The following is a 19,937-nucleotide window of genomic DNA, read 5'->3' as shown; positions in this document are numbered from 1 at the left end:
TTTGAAATGTCCTGATATGAAACAATTGCAGATTCGTTATTCATGAGAGTTTTATTGGGAATATAAGCCTTATCAGTCACTCCAAGACGCTCTTCAAATGTAAAAATGTCTAACATGTTATAATGAGATGTACCTGCGATATTTCCTGTCCTACCCGACACTTTCATTTGTAATTCCTGCCCACTGCTAAGATAATAATCCAGAATATTATAATGCCTTTATGGCTAATAGAGTTTCAATTAATCTGCCAAACAATCAGCCCATGGAAACGGAGAAACGCCACATGCCATATGTGCACCGTCATTAAAATTATCAATTGTTTGTTGACTTTATTCCATCTCTCAGTCATTTATGAAAATAAATTATTTTAAACAACTGCGGCCGCATTATTGTCGAGCCGCCGCAAACACCGTCCTTGAGCCTACGGCGGACTAATGACAGACCAAAGACGTCTTGTAAAAACTTCTCTAAAACGCAGGCATTTTTATGAGCCAACTGGCTATTAGGATACCAATTGCCCTTTCTTAAAAAGTGCTGGTGGATTTTACCGCTAAGCAAAACATCATTAAAACAGGAGCTAATATGTCATAGACGTAATGAGGTAAATTTTCTGAAAAGATTCTGATTCAGACAGCCTGATCTCCAACAGCCTGACGAGATGCCCCCTAAACACACAGTCGTTAGAGGCTGGCAGTCAGTGGGGTTAGGAACTTGCCATCCTCTTTGTGACCATGTAAACTGAGGTTTGGCACAACAATTTGAATTTGACTGGTTAAAGTCGAGATTTGTGCAAACTAGTGTTGTATGTGTATCATTTTTGGCCTTGTGCATGCAGCTCGTTAACTTGTCATTAACGAAGGGAGCCTAATTTAAATTCTGGAGCCGGATGCCACTCCTGCAGTGTTACACCTCCACCACAGACCACTCTGCTGACTCCGCCCCCTCAGAGGTGGCCACACAAAAGGAAAGTTAGCAACAAAAAGGAGAGAAAAAACCCCAGATTTTTTCACAGAATGAAAAAAACTGATGAAATTGATGTGAATTGATTGCTAATGTTCAGTAATAGGGCCTCAGGTGATCTAAGTCTTGTTAACATGGTTACGTTCTGGTTAGCCCAGCCACAGGTGTGGAGGTGGGGTTGATGTGGGGGAGTTCATGACGAGAACGCAGCCTGACGTCCATAAACAGGTGACTGTAATCAAATGCACCTGATCTAAGTTAGAAGCCCGGTGCAATTAAAAAGAGTAATGAGGTGTGAAAATCCATGTTTTCAGTGTGTGGTTCGAGCGGTCTGGATGAGAGGTTGGAGCTTCAGGCGTTTGGTTCTGAAAACACAGGAGCTGTTTAAAAGATGACTGCACATTCTCGTGTCTTGAGTGGTCACGAGCACACACACACACACACACCCCTCACCTTTCATTTTATTTTTTCACTGCCGAGGATCTGATCTGGGTTGGAGAGGATCTGACTGGGGTTGGTGAGGATCTGATCTGGGGTTGGTGAGGATCTGACTGGGGTTGGTGAGGATCTGATCTGTGGTTGGTGAGGATCTGACTGGGGTTGGTGAGGATCTGATCTGTGGTTGGTGAGGATCTGACTGGGGTTGGTGAGGATCTGATCTGGGTTGGTGAGGATCTGACTGGGGTTGGTGAGGATCTGATCTGTGGTTGGTGAGGATCTGACTGGGGTTGGTGAGGATCTGATCTGGGTTGGTGAGGATCTGATCTGGGTTGGTGAAAACTCTTGCTGTGGAAGATCTCACTGTGAAGAATATTCCTGAAATTCCTGCGACTGATGGCCCACCCTGGGACCACCTTCCCTTTCAGAGCCACACGCCAAGCGTTTCATTGCAAACGGGAATTTGTCTGATGGCACGTGAAGAGGAAAATCATTTGCGCTATTTCTTGCAAGTAGAAAGATAAAAGATCTGGCTAACACACGCCAGCAGCATTCCGAGCCTTGACCAGTCGGAGTACAGGAACTCAGGCATTCATATTCCGCTAATTTGAATGCTAATTCCCAGCATGCTGTTACGTATTGGCGCAGAGACTTGAAAGCTGCGTTCAGACCGAGAGAGAAATGGACTCACTGTCTCCTTGACAACGCAGAGGTCCGACAGTCAGCTTGGCCTCTGATCCGGGTCGATTGGTGTCCCCTACCGCCACCTGGCTCACAGGTAAGTGGTCCTTGTACACGAGAAGCCCAGAGTCTTCTCTCCTGTGAAGTTGGAGAACGGCCGATCAATGCAAACCCGTCAAAGCAGGGAGTGACGGCAAGAATTCCGACCTCATCAAATACCAGCAAAAATAATTTCACCAAATGGGGGGTGGAAGGGAACAACTAAAAGAGTCCCTGCCTAAAAGTGTCCCCCAACATCTCCCGGCACCATGGTTACTGAGACTCTATGTCATGGCACCACATGGATTTTTTAAAAAGTGCCCCTAATCACAGCATTTTGAGTGTGAGGCGCAGTTCTGCTCAGCCTGGCCCTGCATTGATTTCCTTTTCTTCATTTTTTGAAGTGCCCCCTAATTACACCACATTAAATGCAGAATATTTGAACCCACAGTCGCGCAATGTGCCACTGCATCACTGCCTGTTTAACGACACCCAGAAAAAAAAATATATGTGCTTCCCAAATATTTTCCCAAAAGAGCAAACATTAACGCAACCCTAATTAGGAGGCGCGCAGACAGGCAGCGGAGCATCATGCATGCGTTTATGAAATACCGTCATCCATTAGACTCTGGCTGGGCCGTAAAACAAGCTGTATTAGTCTGGGCCAAAATGGAACGCATTCATCATAGAGAAATAACAAAAGCAACATGATTGTAACTGGAACTCTCATCATAATGTCCTCATTTGTATCCATTATGCTTGGCTGGCTCTGCTAGGTCCTTATGGTAAGAAACTAAAAGTGTGTAAATTGCTTGGTTCATCTGTATACAAACACTGGCAGCATGCTTGCGTGTGCGTGTGTGTGTGTGTGTGTGTGTGTGTGTGTGTGTGTGTGTGTTGGGGATGATCACACCACTTGCCTTTTCTGGGTTTATGAGCGACACAACGAATACAAAGAATCCCCAAAGCCGAGCTAAGAGAGCTCCGTAAGAACATGTGCAATGTGGTGAACGCTGTGCTTTCTTTACAGGGATACCTTTTTTTGCCCTACAACAAATTCAAGGGTCGAACAAATTTTTCAACCCAGACAAAACAATTGCAGTAGCACTGAATCTGTCAAAGCGCACGTGACCCGCCACACGAGCTGGAACCACCCGTCCCCTTTCTGAACACATCCTTTCAAAGGAAGGCCATGCATTATGTCACCTGGAAATACTGCTGCCCAACTAATTTTATTCAAAAATAAACACATGAATAAATATAAACCCCTTGGTCCCAGCAGCTCGTGAGCACTCAAAAAGTCCATGATGGGAATCTACCAGGAATTCTCACCAGGACTCCTTCTCCATCAAAGTTAGTGCTGGGAATCTGATGGGAATTCTCACTAGGATTCCCCCTCTGTCCCAGCCTGCTCTGTAAGCGGATTCCTCAGAGTTCATTCTACTTGGAGCTGCAATCGCACGTGGAATGTCATGTGGCGTACTAAGGATCTGCGCAGGATGTCAATATCCTGGGCAGGTGGCATGCCGTGTGGAGAGATGACTTCTGTTGAGATGGGCATTTTAATAAAGCAGGCCAGATCCACATCGCCTGCTAATGGAAATGTCAAGGGCTGGGTTTGGCACACTCTCACCTGCACAATCTGTCTGCTATTTGTCCTCGAGCTCGGGGTCAAGGCAACCACGCATCACAACAAACTCCGCTACTTAACAAAAGAAGAGGGATGCAAGACCCACGACGTTCCCAAGCTGAGAGGCGGAACAGAGCAGCCTCTAGACTCGCGACGTTCCCAAGCTGAGAGCAGGAACGGATTGGCCTCTAGACCGGTGGCGTTAGCAGTGTGCTCACCCACTGTGCTACTCACCACTGTTTCTGGTCTGCGTCACAGTTGCAGTGGTATTTGGGGTCGGTGCAGTTGCGTTCAATACCACATGCACACTTCTGGATGCCGTGACTGGAGCCACCCCAGTAGAAGTGCTTCTCACCGCCCCTGCCGACCCACCACGTATATGGAGTGCCGTCTGTAACACACACATGCACGCACACACACAGACACACACACACACACACACACACACACAACAAAGTGCAACAGTATTAAGTGATATAATGAAATAATACTCTTCAGCATAACACGCTGTTTATGGCAAATTCTTATTAGTGTTCTGTTGACTTTATTATTTAATGACCAAAATAAATGAACAAGACAACACAGGTTGGAAAACAGATCACATAGCTGAAAGGCAGACTGAGAGGCACTGGCTGGCACACACTGAACAGCGGAAGGCATAAATAAATGTTCCTCTCACCTTCGCTGACTAAGCAAAATACGTCACCCGCACCCACACAGTACAACCCATAATACTCACAGTGCTGGGGAGAATGGAAATGGACAAACGTGATGAAAAATCCCGCAGGTAAGGTAGGACCGAGAGCAGTGTGTCTCCACACGTGAACACACACACGCATGCTCACACAGAACGCACTCTCAAGAATAAACTACGGCCTCAAAATTCCCCTCAGAAAGCAGCGCAATTTAAACACCCAAACAATATTTGAGAAATGAAAAAACAGGTCTGCTCTTTCCCCTTTCAGAGACACATCTGTGCCAGGGTCCAAGCATTTTAATATCTGCTGCGTTATTGTTTTTTTGAGTCTTTATAGCAGGACTGAGTGGAATGTGGATTATGCACATATGAAATATATGATCAAAATGAGGGGACTCTGGCTTTCAGGGAGCTCAAAATGAAACTGGTAAATGCTATAATAACCGACGTGTCAAATAATATCAAATACAAATAAAGTTGCCTAAATTTGACAGGAAGGCCTCTGACTGAAACTGTATGTGAGTGTTCACGCTTTCTGGATTTAGCAGTTATTATTCAGCTGTTTGTTTTATTAGTTATGGTACAGAGAACATGTATAAAACCCAAGTGTATGACATTCAGAAGGGCTCTAAACTTATAATTAGAAAACAAACAAATAAATAAATAAATAAATAAATGAGAGGATATAAACAGTCAATTAAATTACAGAATAAAATTCTATGAATTCTTGAAGACTGCAGTGATGTTGCTACACCATGCCAAAACAAAAAGGGACAAACTCAGAATTGCATGAAATGAACTCATCAACCAGCAGTGAGGAAAGAGTGGTGTGTATTTCAGGAGTGGGTTTGCACTTCTAATGAAGGATTTGGTGTTAGGACTATGTAAGATGCGGTTTGCACCCCCCATTTATATTTTTATATACTGTATTCATATTCTCATTCTATAACTGGGCCTCAGCTGAAAGCAAACAATTAAAAAACCTCATTGCTGTGCGGGAGCCACACTGTTATAATCGCAGAGAATGAGGCAGTTATGTTCTATTCACACGCTTTGTTTCAAAGGGGTAAGAGGATAATGAACAAAAAGACATCAGTTCAGATGAACACATGGGCCAAAGCACTCAAGATCAGTGCAGATCAGCACGTGCTCACAGGAAACCCTGTAGGTTTATAGCCTCAGTTAACTGGGTTGGGAGGCGTGAGATGAGATAGCCAATGGTGTTTGTTGTACGTACGTACAGTAAAATTCACTAGAGCTGAAGGAGCAGTAGCCTGTAGTCCCGTTCTCTTGAATCCTGTATCTCCCTCCTGTCTCGCACGCACACACACGCACGCACACATGCAGATGCACGTGCGCACGTGTGCACACAAACAGAACTTGCCTCATTGAGTCCCAGTCCTGGGGAGGATAGTGCAAGCCCTGACAGCACTATCTGCATGGACCCCCACAAACTTGGTTTCACGCTGAGCCCAATCAATCACGCAGTTCGCTCGTGCCTGGAGCGGTGATTTCCTCCGACCGAGAGAAGGAGCCGGCTACGTGCTGGCGCCGAGAGCCGAGGCAGGTGAGGAGGAGGCACTCTTCATCCTTTGTTGTCCAGAATATTCTTTTATCCCACCCTCATTCAGCTCGCACATTCAAATGGAAATCGGGGATCCGCTAGCAGACGCCACACTGGCGTGGTGACAGTTTTGTTGTCTTTCGCGGTTGTGTGCTTGTGAGAATGCGAAAGCGTGTTTGGAATTAACATATAATAGCTGGGGGTGAGAAGCCACTTTCACGTCGTGTGAGCAGAATAACAATATTGGGTTTTACCAACAAAGCCCAGATCCCACTGAAGCCAGGGACAATAAGCCGTTTAGGGACTTTCTCATCTCATCTGCCTGTGATGTCCCGCTGAACGGGTCTACCTGTGATATCTTTTACAAGTCCGGGTTCAGCTGCATGTTTTCAACTGTAGCTTTTCTTCCTTTCTCCTGGTTTCATATGTAATTCAGTAATTCAGACCTTGATCAAAATCTATCTGCCCCTCTAAGAAAGCTCAAAGCGCGTCAGAATCTCCACTTCCTCTGACACACAGGACACTCCTCCCTGGACAAACACCCCAGCCTTCATCCCTGGCAGCCTGTCACTGTGCTGCCCCCACACATCCGTCCACGTTCGTCATGCAAAGTACGTGAAACTGGCCCCCCGTGTCAGGATCCAGGGACCGCAGGCAAGGGAGGACAGCTCGTCCATGCTGAATGACACCTCTGTGAGTGTGCTGGGGCGATCACGAGGGCATGTGCGAGGCTGGAGCTGATGCAGACTGTCCGGATCCTCTGGAGGTCAGCCGGGGCCGTGGCCGGGATGAGGAGGGCCCAGAGTTAAAGCCGGCAGTAATCGAAACTCATCTCATCACCATTTCCTGTTGCAGCTCTCCGAGAGAAAGACAACGGCTTGCTTCACATAAATCTTGAGCCCCACATCCCAAAGAATGAATTAACACATGCCATGGATCGAGTATTGAACTGCAGTGTTTGTGTATACTGTATACTGTATATGCTCACACTTAAACCATAAATTGCGGCGAGAGCGCTGTGAGCATTTCTGCTGCGAGGAGTCTGGCATCCGCGAGCATGGCTTCTCCTCTCGCGTCTCACCCTGCACCCGTGCGACACTCCCGTCACGCGAAAGTCCCTTAACAACATCTCTATTGATCCAAAAAGCAACTTGATGTGACTTCCGTCCACCTCGTACAGGTTTTAATCTGAGCAGAGGGAGTGATTTACACTGCATCCGTTTACACTGGCCAGCACGCACTCTCTCTCTCTCTCTCTCTCTCTCTACTTAATCCTGTCGAGTTAATTGGCCTTTCAGAGGCAGGTAATGCGGCAGAGAGAGGATCACTGCCCTCGTCTTTGCCCGCCAGATAAGAGAAAAATGGATCTCACTACATCGCCTCCGTTCCCAGCAATCATTAGTGCCCTGCTAATATGGGTCAAACGAGGTCACGATTGAGGCCCGCAGGAATGGGGGGAGTTTGCACACCGCACGCTTGTGTTGACAGTATTACAAAGTTATGAATTTTCTGCGTTCTCAATCAGTTCCGTTGCGACATGGAGAACGCAGCGGTGAAATCTGAGGGAAGAATTCTTCCTTTAAGGGGGTATGAGACTGAGGAGAACTTTGTTCCCTCTTTCGTGTCTGGGCACAGATCCAGCTGGTGAGAAGAGCCTCCCACTGTGGAGGGGAGAGTGGTGAGGTTTCCTTTAGAGCTGCCTGTCTCGCCTCCTCCCCTGGGGTGGGAGTTCTCTACACCACACTCTCCGGCACTGGAATGCCGCACTCTCTCCGAGGAGGCCACCTGGAGGGAAGCGTAATGTGCTGGAATGGCATGAAGAAGGGTCCGGGAGACAAACCTGCCCTTCAATCAGTCCTCTGGACGCCTCCGTCTTCCTCCTGGAACACGATACCACGCTGGCGTCCGCTTGGCTTCTCCGGTCTGTGTCTTTGTGGGAAAAACAAAAACACCTCTTCCACAATCTGCACCATGCAGGAGCGCTTACGGTGTGAGAACACGACTTACACGGTGCACCGTGTTGCCCGGCAGCATGGGAGAAAGACCGGAATCCATCGTTCAGAACCCACCAGACTTTGTTTTGTTCGATTTATGTCTTTTTTTTATTTCGACATTTCCATAAAGACATTCTCCATCCCAAACTCGTTCCCCTTCCGACTGAAGCAGTCACTTCCTGCCTCCCTATTAGCAACACCAGGGTAGGATTTCTAATCCATTATGTGCATTCAACACTACATCTCTGACCTCCATGGCCCGAATGCAACTCAGAGATGCCATCTGCATATCACAATAATTAGCCAAGCCCTTCAACAGGTCCTTTAATTAGAAAGACGCATCTCTTATAAATCGAAACAATTCTGCAGTCGAAAATGAGGATTAATTGGCTGACGTTAATTGCCTTTTCCCCCTGAAAAGGACAGTGCAAATTTGTTCTCTGCCTTCTTTGTAATCTGCAGTCATGCGGCGCCGTATCTGGCGACGGCGCTCTCGTTCTCTGGACTCTCCACTCCTGGCTGAAGTGCATCTGAGACAGTAAGTGCACAGACTGTTACTGCTGACCATCTCAGGATGCATGCCTGCTCTGAATGCTAACGCGGCTCGGCACTAATTCAGTGAGAGAAGGGCTCCTGGCAGTCACAAAGGCAGCGGTGTGAGTGCCCCTGGCCATTAGCCAAAGAGAACGTCGCTTTCATCTGCTCCGCCCGCCGCGGTGACGGGGTTCAAATAGCCGCCGATAAACGGGAGGAAACGCGTGGGAGCGGTAAACACGGGACACCAGCGGGACGTCAGAGAGAAGGTGACAGAGCTGACGGAGGATGATGATGGTGGGATGGAGGGGGGAGAGAGAGAGAGAGAGAGCGAGAGCGAGAGAGCAGGAATGGAAGAGGGAAACAGCAAAAGAGACAGAGATTGTAATTAAAATAAGGTGCAAACAGAGAGTGGCAGAGAGAGAGAGACAGTGTGAATGAGATAAAGAGACAGAGAGAGAGACAGTGTGAATGAGATAAAGAGAGAGAGAGACAGTGTGAATGAGATAAAGAGACAGAGAGAGAGACAGTGTGAATGAGATAAAGAGACAGAGAGAGAGAAACAGTGTGAATGAGATAAAGAGACAGAGAGAGACAGTGTGAATGAGATAAAGAGACAGAGAGACAGTGTGAATAAGATAAAGAGACAGAGAGAGACAGTGCGAATGAGATAAAGAGACAGAGAGAGACAGTGTGAATGAGATAAAGACACAGAGAGAGAGAGACAGTGTGAATAAGGTAAAGAGACAGAGAGAGAGAAAGTGTGAATGAGATAAAGAGACAGAGAGAGAGACAGTGTGAATGAGATAAAGAGACAGAGAGAGACAGTGTGAATAAGATAAAGAGACAGAGAGAGAGACAGTGTGAATGAGATAAAGAGACAGAGAGAGAGAGACAGTGTGAATGAGATAAAGAGACAGAGAGAGACTGAGAATAAGATAAAGAGACAGAGAGAGAGAGACAGTGTGAATGAGATAAAGAGACAGAGAGAGACAGTGTGAATAAGATAAAGAGACAGAGAGAGACAGTATGAATGAGATAAAGAGACAGAGAGAGACAGTGTGAATGAGATAAAGACACAGAGAGAGAGAGACAGTGTGAATAAGGTAAAGAGACAGAGAGAGAGAAAGTGTGAATGAGATAAAGAGACAGAGAGAGAGACAGTGTGAATGAGATAAAGAGACAGAGAGAGACAGTGTGAATAAGATAAAGAGACAGAGAGAGAGACAGTGTGAATGAGATAAAGAGACAGAGAGAGAGACAGTGTGAATGAGATAAAGAGACAGAGAGAGACTGAGAATAAGATAAAGAGACAGAGAGAGAGACAGTGTGAATGAGATAAAGAGACAGAGAGAGACAGTGTGAATAAGATAAAGAGACAGAGAGAGACAGTATGAATGAGATAAAGAGACAGAGAGAGACAGTGTGAATGAGATGAAGAGACAGAGAGAGAGGGACAGTGTGAATGAGATAAAGACACAGAGAGAGAGAGACAGTGTGAATAAGGTAAAGAGACAGACAGAAAGAGAGAGAGAGAGAGAGAGAGAGAGAGAGAGAGAGAGAACCAGTAGATGTCAAACCGCAGACTCGTACTAAAGCACAAGCGCTTACAGTGTGGCACCGTGGGAAATATGAAAACGCTCACTCAGCACTACTACTACGGTAAGGAACTGAGAGTGACACCAGGCTGCTAAGATGTGTGAGGGCTGGTCTCGGGGAGCAGACATGTGCATTAGCTTTAAACGGTCAGTAATGACCACAGCCCTGGGCCAAGAGTTGCGCTCGATTTTGTAATGATGGTTACACAAAGAAATTAAGATCACTTCATTACGTTCTTTGATGAAAACAGCAAGGATAAAGACATCACTGCCTGGAGAAAGAAAATACATTAAATAAAGCATTTGGGAATGATTGGGAAAAATATATGGAGGATGGAATTGATTTAACCCGTTTGCGTACAAATACAGATGATGAAGATACAACGCTAGAATTTCCATCTGTTTGAATTCAATATTGACTCAAATCCTTTCATTAAAATCGTAGCATGTGAAAACAGATGACAGAAATATTCACGCAAGCAATTCCAGGGCTGACGGCTCCCACTGGGAAGCTGTCGAGGTTTTTCAAAGAGGTCTGGAATCACGCCTTGACAAACTCAGCAAGCCAGGACACGTACTGGGTTATCATACACAACGTCCGTCAAGATCCTCCAATCAAACTTCAGACGCCACGATGGAAAAACACTTTAAAAGCGTTTCAGAGCAGATAGTTTGCATCCAAGTTAAAATGGCTCACCCATTTTATCAGTAAACTTCAATATGGGTTTAAATCAAAGTGTGACTTAAAAAGAGGGAGGTGAATTCCAATATAATCAGTAAACACTGCGACTGCCCTCTGCCTCCGCCAGGACCACCACGTCCACCCTGTGTGTAATAAATCATCACAAAATGAAACCGCAGAATGAATTAATTATGAGTGTACGGATTTGAGGACAGAGAACGTTAAAGAAAATCTCAGGATGGCCCTTGTAAAGGAGCTCTGACCAATAAGACCTTTATGGTAAATGAGCTTAGATGTGAGCAAAAAATGAGATTTTATGATTTTGACAGAAACTTGGTTCAACTTGAGTGGAGCAGTCACCCTAATTGAAGCTGCTTGAGAGAACTTCCAATTATTCCACCCACATGAGGAGGGTCAACCTTATTTGACTGTAAATATTTATCCTTTGGCATTTTCTTATTCTTTGACTATCTAACTATTGTACTAAAAGGTCAAATAATGAGTCCAGTTTCCTGTCCACAGAAGTGTCCTCCCGTTCACCTGCGTCCTTGCCTGAGTTTTCGGAACTGTTGGCTACTTGTGTTGCTGACTATGATACATTACTCATGAGCGATTTCAACTTCCACGTTGACAATACCTTAGACAGAAAACACGACATTTTAACCAGCGCATGGAAAACATCTGTAGCGGCTCAAACTGAACGGCTATAAAGCTCAGTGAAAAAGTTGAAAACTAAGAGACAATTGCATTTCCCAAAGATAATAAAGGAAAACTGTAACAACATAAGCTTTTATTCTTTAACTTTTTAAAATCCTACTTCTCCCACTGTCATGGTTTTGCCCTCCCTAGAGTCACAGTTCTCATGATGATGCCTCATTGTTTTCTGTTTGGGTTTTCTTCCTGGTTTTGTTCCATGTGCTTCTTGTTTCGGCTGGGTTTAGTTCCGCCTCCTGGTTTAATGCCCCGTCTGTTACTGGTTTAACCTGTCTTGTTATTCCCTCATTAGTTTGGATATCTAAGCTCTGTGTGTTTTATGCCTGTTTGTCGGTTATTGTCACTTGCTGTGTTAATGATATTTTTGTTACTCAGCCGTTGTCTTTCGCTTGTTTCATGTTTTGGTTTGCCTGGGTGTCCCCTCATGTTTTGTGTTTTTTATAACCTCTCGTTAGCCAACTTTGGTTTCCCTCATTTTAAAAGTCTCCCTGGACCTTGCTGAAGCAATAATCCCACCTTTTAAATGCAGTGAATGATTTGTTGTCTGAAGCATATCCACCAAAATGTGAATCTTTTGCACTTTTTTTAAGATAAAATGACTGAAGTTTGACCAAACTTCATTTATTTAAGACCTAAGTTCTAACTTTTCTTATCTGACTCTGAGCTCTGTAAGATCATTTCTCAGATGAGTTCTTCAACCTGAATTTTAGATCCAGATCCCACTTTACAACATATTTTACAGGCTTACTTTTTTAATAGCATTTTGAAGATTATAAGAAGTTCCATACAAACACGCGTATTTCCGTACAATCCCAGGATTGCTGTTGTCAGGCATCTATTAAAGAAACACAAACTAGATATATTTAAAGAATTCTAGACCAATTTAAACTCAACAAGAGTATTTTACTTTACACAAAGCATTTCATAATTTCTTAAACAAAAATCATGCTTTCAGTGTAATGATTTTTCAGTGTCATAAACACTGTCTATAAAGGTAGTAAATGATCTCGGATTCAATGTTGAAAAAGCTTCAGTCTTCTATCTGTTCTTGTAGATTTAAGTGCAGTATTTGATATGGTAGGTCATGTGGTTCTTATGTACCACCTTGAAAACTGGGTAGGCCTTTCTGTCACAAACTAGATCTAAAGTGGCTTGACACATATTTCAAAGGTAGGAAGTATTTTGTTAGTCTAGCTATGAATCATTCCAATGAACATGATATATTTAATGGTGTTCTACAAGGTTCTGTGATAGGCACATCATGTTTTTTGTACAGGCCAATATTTTTTGTATATGCTTCCATTAGATCACATTATTGAAAAACATGTAGTCAGATATCATGCTTATGACACACAAATATATATTTCTGTAGAGCCAACTGAAATAAGTGTTTAAAACTAACCTCTCTCTCTCTCTCTCTCTCTCTCTCTCTCTCTCTCTCTATATATATATATATATATGTGTGTGTGTGTGTGTGTGTGTGTGTGTGTCCAGTGATGCTTGGTGCTCTGTCCTGGTCTTAGCCTGCACCCCTTCTCCTCCACAGGTGTAGTCCTCTAGGGGTCGGTGGTTTCTCATAGACGGCACGCTGTGTGTAAATTGGCTGCTGCTTCTCATTGGTGAGTGATTTGATTGTAAAAGCTGATTTTTGACTGTAAAGTGTCCTTGGGTTTGCGAAAAGTGCATTATAATGTGACTAATAATAATAATAATAATAATAATAATAATATTAGAGCAAATAATAAAAGGGAAAAAGAATGAATTAGGACGTCATGAGCCAAAGAAGGTATTAGAAATTCATAACATAATTTTACACCCCATTTTAACGTTTAAATCTTATAGTTATATCTTATAATCTTATAGTTACTAAAATAGCCTTTTTCTCTTAATTAAATTTTTCTCCCTGTGTTCCAAAAATATTCTTCACTGAATTCGCACATGCTATCATCGTCAGAAGTGTTTACGGGGAAAAGCCCTGTAGCAGAGCCGCTGAGGCCCAGCAGGGGCGCTGGTCCTGGAGGAGGTGGCCGGGGTTGGTCGGCCCAAGCGCCAGGCCATGAATAAACATTCGCAACATTTCAGCGTAATAAGGAGAAAGATTTAGATTGATGGGTCTCTTATCCCTTGGGAATAGAGATATATAATATATTCATTAAGTCCTGCTTTATTGAATATTTTTTGTTTTCATTGTCATTGTTCATTTTTATTCTATTCTATTTTTATTTGTTATCTATTGTTTTACACACATGGGTTTGTATTTTTATATTTGAAATGTGCTACATAAACACGTTAAGAGACTCATCCTGGTGAGTTTCCGATCCATCGCAAGCATAAACAAAAGAGTTCAAATAAGCACCATGGCAACAAGACAGAGATCTCAGAACCCTCAGGCTGCTCATGTACCCAAAGGGCCTGGCCAAGCCAGTGCGCAAGCTGGCCTGAAGCAGCTAGCAGGGGGGCACTTCTTCCTCAGGCTCGGGAGGCAGCTTGCCCCCGGCCTGAGGCTTGGAAGTGGTTTGGGCAGCTGGTTGGCAGCGAGGGAGCAGATTGATCTGATAGCTGGGGAGACAGGGAGAAAGTGAGAAAATTGTTCTTAGAGCAAATGTGGATTCTGCTGCCTTCTCGGATGGACAGGCCCAAAACTACACTTTTATTTTGTATATTTCGGAACTCCTGTCAGCATTATGGTTGATTCCGACGTGCTCCGTTGGTCTGGTGTCCATCCTGGAAACCTCGCAGGACACATCAAGATCAGGACTGCTTCAGGCTCGGTACCTCCCAACCCTCCTGCTTCTCTCGTCTCCTCGTTAGACCACGCTTTTGGTGACTTGTGTAGGATTGGCCATACCTGTTAGCCCACACATCACTGTCACTCTGAAGGTCCAGTTTTATGACTCTTGCTTGTCAAATTTCTAAGAGATTGGTGCTTTGGCCTGCATGGTATACAAAAAGGCGAGTTTTTTCAAAACCAAAATGTTGCCTGTGTCTCTTTGTAAGACAAAACAGACATTTTTCTCAGGCAATGAGAGAAGCGTTTTCTTTTGTGATTTTGTTGGCATACTTTCTCATCCTGTTACCTCAACATGACTAATGAAGGGCAAAATCTAGGGATTTTAAGGAAAGATTTCTCCTAATTGTAAAATTAGAACAGCAGTAATTAACAAGGTCCAAGTGCCTGAACATACTGAACCAAAATTCACAGAGGTTATAGATACCATTTTTAACAATTATTAACAATAATTATTAACATTGTTAATAAACATTTTCATGAACAGGAGACATCGCAGTATATTTTTTCTCTGACAAGGTTTTGCCACAGACTGATGTATTTTGGCTTCATATCTTGCCATGTGCTTTTGGTTTGTTTTGGTTCCATTAGCCACGCGTCCCACCATTGTTGCTCCTCCCAGTGTAATCTGCCCCAGGTGTTTTCAGTTTGTATCCTATGTATTTAAGCCCTGTTTTTATTTTTCCTGGCTTGTGGATGGTTGTTGTTAAGATGCGTTCTCTTAGATGTACCATGTCCTCTCTGTTCTTGGTTTTCTGTTCCATGTTTCTAGCCTTGTTTATTCGTTGTTTTGCATCCGAGTTCTGTTCCTTTGGTAGTCATAGTTTTTGTTTCTTTAGCCGATTCTTATGGCTTTGTGACCCCGGACCATTCTCATCAACACGATTCTGGATTTGCGCTTAATAAACGTTGGCCTTGGTAATGCATCCTGCGTGTAACTGCTCAGCGATACAATAACACCCAGATTAGGAACATCTTCATGGTATCAAACAATACCAGGAAACGAAATCAGAGGATGACGAGAAGGTGACTAGGTGGTGATGAGAAGGTGAACCCAGTTGTTACAAAAGCACAAAAGACATGCGAAAGTCTTCAGTGATGGTTGGCAAACATTTCTGGGAATTACTGAGACTTCCTGTTTATGGATTTCTGCCACATGTAAATAGGGACATTTTATGATTCTCTCCTTCCCTTACACACCTCCTTTTAAAAGAGTGCCTGTGCATCTCCTACTGCAAACACGCAAACAGGTGGACATGTAAAGTCATCAAACATCAGTGAACTCTCATTTATAAATCCTGAGGAAAAACCAAGCAATCTCAAAAAAAAGAACATAATCATGTTGTTAAATAACTAAATAACTAATTTTGTGCCTTAAACACACTTATAATGTTATTATTTAACATCCTGGACAATTACAGTGTTTTAACATAAAGATCATATAAATCTGTATCAAAGTGAGCACTATTACTCTTTAATACTTCATGTGTTGGGGTTAGAGAGAATCTCTTAAAGAGGCTGTAGGCCAAATTCTGGTCTTTGAAGTCTTCTTCTCATCTCCTCCCACTGCTGTTCAAAACTGGGCTCTCACAGACATAAGGGTGATAAATCCACAACGTTCCGTTTGACCCTGTCCCACCACAAATGATCAATAGTTATTCAGGACTGTAAAGGGGTGTCGTCCCTCTGTGTCTCCCTCTCTCTCTCACTCTTTTTCTCTCTGTCCATATATAATGATCAGTATTTTCTATGCTGCAATTCTGTTATTTACAGTACGGTGAATATAACAATATCTAAGCAATGGTAAAATGTAACTGACTGTCTCATATTAAGCTCATAAATTCTGAGCTTAAACTCACGTGAAACTCGAGTCTTTGGATAACACTGCGTAATGTACAAATACTCACTCAAATACTCTAATGCTCAAATGCTTACTAACCAGAGTGAAGGCCAAGCTACAGTTTCATACATTGTTGACACCAATTCCCTGTAAAGTATCCAGTCTGCTGCACACGTTTGCTGAGTTAAACCATAGGCTAGGCTATCTGAACAGAACACCTCTGACAGTGCAGAGTGTTTTAGCATTAAGGAACTTATTCTCCTGACATACACTGAGACATGCAATTCAATTTGATCTTTCTAACACACCTATTAATTATAATTTGGAGTCCGATACATTTGTTAAGGGTTACGTGCACTCTCACCAGTTGTAGGTAAGCAGTGTAGAGGTAAGTAAATGCAGTAACATTAACAACAACAACAACAACAAAACACTATAAACTTTCATTTACTTTAGTTCCAGAGCAAACTTTCTTTTTGTTGGGTACCAATAACTATCAATTCTGCCACAGATGAAAGGTAGGTCAATCTCCGAAACTATTCATTATCCTCGTTTACAAATATTAACAAATATTCTTTATGAGTGTCCTACAAAAAGCAGTTCTCATTTATTTTTAAATGTTTTCCATAGTAAGGCTTTGTCATTAAAGTGCATTTCGAGTAAGTTTAATGTTCTGCTTGAAGCACACAGAGATGCATTGATTTTTTTGTCTATGGTAATAACCAGTTAATTACACTTACAAGGGTATTAATTTACAAAAAGGTGTTTATTTCCCATTAACATGCTTCACTTTAAGGGACTCAGTGCTAGTTTGCATTCTGAATCTCCCCTCTGATAAGGTCAGAACACACAGCACTGATGTATACTGACCGTATTCAGTATTCTTTATACTGACCGTATTCAGTATTCTGTATACAAACCGCATTCAGTATTCTTTATACTGACCGTATTCAGTATTCTGTATACTGACCACATTCAGTATTCTTTATACTGACCGTATTCAGTATTCTGTATACTGACCGCATTCAGTATTCTTTATACTGACCGTATTCAGTATTCTGTATACTGACCGTATTCAGTATTCTGTATACTGAACACATTCAGTATTCTTTATACTGACCATATTCAGTATTCTGTATACAAACCGCATTCAGTATTCTTTATACTGACCGTATTCAGTATTCTGTATACTGACTGTATTCAGTATTCTGTATACTGACTGTATTCAGTATTCTGTATACTGAACATTCAGTATTCTTTATACTGACCATATTCAGTATTCTGTATACAAACCGCATTCAGTATTCTTTATACTGACCGTATTCAGTATTCTGTATACTGACCACATTCAGTATTCTTTATACTGACCACATTCAGTATTCTTTATACTGACCGTATTCAGTATTCTGTATATTGACCGCATTCAGTATTCTTTATACTGACCGTATTCAGTATTCTGTATACTGACCATAAACTGCCATTACAAAAGAGTGAGTTGGGAGTTTTCTGAGAAAGTTGGAAATGTCTGGCAGATCTCCATTATGGATAACACGAGAAGACAAGAAGCAGTCAGGCAGAGGTGTTACATCACTCAGGTGCAAGACGTTGGAGTCAGCGCTCAGTGCACAGGATCCTCCTTTGGTGACAGAGACGTGACTGACCTGGAGGACTATAAGCTTTCATGTGGGAGACACGAAAACGTTACTGCTCTTCTTATATTTATTTTTACATGCTCTGCATTTAGCAGACGCTTCGGAAGTGCTAGTGAATTGAAAAATTAACACCTACACTGAATGTAATGGCTCAGCTGGACAGAAATGAACACTACAAGGGTTAATCCAACAATAAAGATGTGTGTTAAATACTGCTTTTTCCTGCCAGGATCCTGGAAGTGAAATCAGTGGGAAACAGTATCACCATGGATCCCTAAGACACCCTTGACACCCCCCCCGCTCTGCAATAACGTTTAAATATTTAAAGTCTTGTGTGTAAACATGTCGATTTCCATGTGCTGTGGGGGCACTGGGTGGGAGGTCTCAGCAGTCAAGCTGTCAGTCACCACAGAGAGAAATGACACACGCACACACTGTCTGACATCTTATGTAGCCTGAGACACATCTGTGAAGAGAGCTAAAATTGGCTATTCACCATTTTTTTTATTACATTTTCCTGTATTCATTTATTATTTATAAGTAAAACAACTCATCCAGTATAGCTTTGCAGCAAACACACACACACACACACACACACACACACACACACACACACACACAAAACAGTATACAAACAAACAAAAAGCCCCATGCTAGCTTTGTTGAATCTTGCCAGGGAGGTCATGTACAGTTCTAATTCTCTACCCCTTTTCTCTGAAAGACCTAACTTCTCTCTGGACAACAGCTAAATTACTTTAGTCATTTTCCTGTTAGCACATCCATAAGGTTTCCCATCATCCCTTTGTCAACTCCGCCACCACCGGACCTTTATCCTCATGCATATTTTGCCATCCGTAATGAGCGTAAGGTCTATAATACATTTTTCATTAGAAGGCTGGTTTAATGCATTTACAAGACAGAGTGCAGCACCTCTGCGGATATAAACGTAATGAAGAGTCCTCTGGGAAGTGGGCTGAAATCAAGAGATTGTCACAGTACGGCCCCTCCTCCCAAACGTCTCCCTGTGCGTGTTTTCGCGTCTGTATGGCCACGCCCTCCCTGTGTTCCACACCTGCTTCTCGTTGCGTGTTGTTAGTATGTGAGTATATAAGTTTTTTGTTTAAATGTGAACATTGTTGGTGTTTGATCCTGCGATAGCCGAAGCGCTACGGTGTCTTTTGTGTTTAACAATAAGCGTCGTTGTATGTCATACGGCTCCTCTTTGCATCCTGCCAAGCCTCCACACGTCACAGAGATGGTCCCCAGAACAGGGCCCTTTTCTCTCAGAAGTGTTGCCCTACAGACTGCCTACTCATATACCACACGGGAAAGATATCACCACCCTCCAGGTTTATTACAGAAAATTTCAAAAATATTCTTCACTGAATTCGCACAAGCTATCGTCATCAGAAGTGTTTACGGGGAAAAGCCCTGTAGCAGAGCTGCTGAGGCCCAGCAGGGGCGCTGGTCCTGGAGGAGGTGGCCGGGGTTGGTCGGACCAAGCGCCAGGCCATGAATAAACATTCGCAACATTTCAGCGTAATAAGGAGAAAGATGGAGATTGATGGATCTCTTGGGAATAGATGGCTCTTGGGAATACACTGACCTTCGTGTCTTGTGTCGGTAAATAGAATTCTCGTTGAGTGGTCTCTCAAGGTGACGCTGGGCAAGGGAAAAAAGGTAAAGAAAGCCCCCCCACCCCACCCGCCTTTGGGGCGGGATTATGTCCGAGTTGGTGTGTCACCAGCAGCAGGGATCAGCAGGGAGGGAGGGAACTGTGGGTAGAGAGCGGCTGTTGGCTCAATGGCATAAACACTGAGGATTGGGAACAGCAGGGGTCACGATTTCGGTGTGAGAACAGCGTTGCTGAGGGAACATGAGCTCGACGGTCTCCCACGTCGCCGTCCTGAACACTTGGTCTGATTCACTGGGCAGCAAAAGTTTTTGGGATGTCACAAGCTAAAATAGGTGGACGTCATTGTACTTTTTATTCTCAATTCAAATCTTTTTTAGAATTTTCAAATTATGTGTGGTTTTCAATTGATAGGGCAATTCCAGTTTACATAAATTTTATGATTTATAAGGCTGTTATTACACTTAAAATATATACAAACTTGCTTCTAAAA

The 19,937-nt window shown here is 43.3% G+C and overlaps 1 protein-coding gene across 3 annotated transcripts in view; it reads right to left on the bottom strand.

The window, feature by feature from the left end:
* Positions 1-19,937, bottom strand: part of cntnap2a (contactin associated protein 2a) — a 300,311-nt gene that overhangs the window by 79,524 nt on the left and 200,850 nt on the right. For all 3 annotated transcript variants that reach the window (XM_035526372.2, XM_035526373.2, XM_081721274.1), the window contains exons 14-15: positions 3,983-4,139; positions 2,090-2,217 (exon numbers count right to left, since the gene is read on the bottom strand). In XM_035526372.2, the coding sequence (XP_035382265.1) occupies positions 2,090-2,217; positions 3,983-4,139 (285 nt within the window). The remainder of the gene's footprint in view (positions 1-2,089; positions 2,218-3,982; positions 4,140-19,937) is intronic.

Source organism: Electrophorus electricus, chromosome 1 (genome assembly GCF_041902795.1).
Source record: "Electrophorus electricus isolate QZ-2024a chromosome 1, ASM4190279v1, whole genome shotgun sequence".
Classification (NCBI taxonomy): Eukaryota; Metazoa; Chordata; class Actinopteri; order Gymnotiformes; family Gymnotidae; genus Electrophorus; species Electrophorus electricus.
This window is presented reverse-complemented; position numbering and strand designations above follow the sequence as displayed.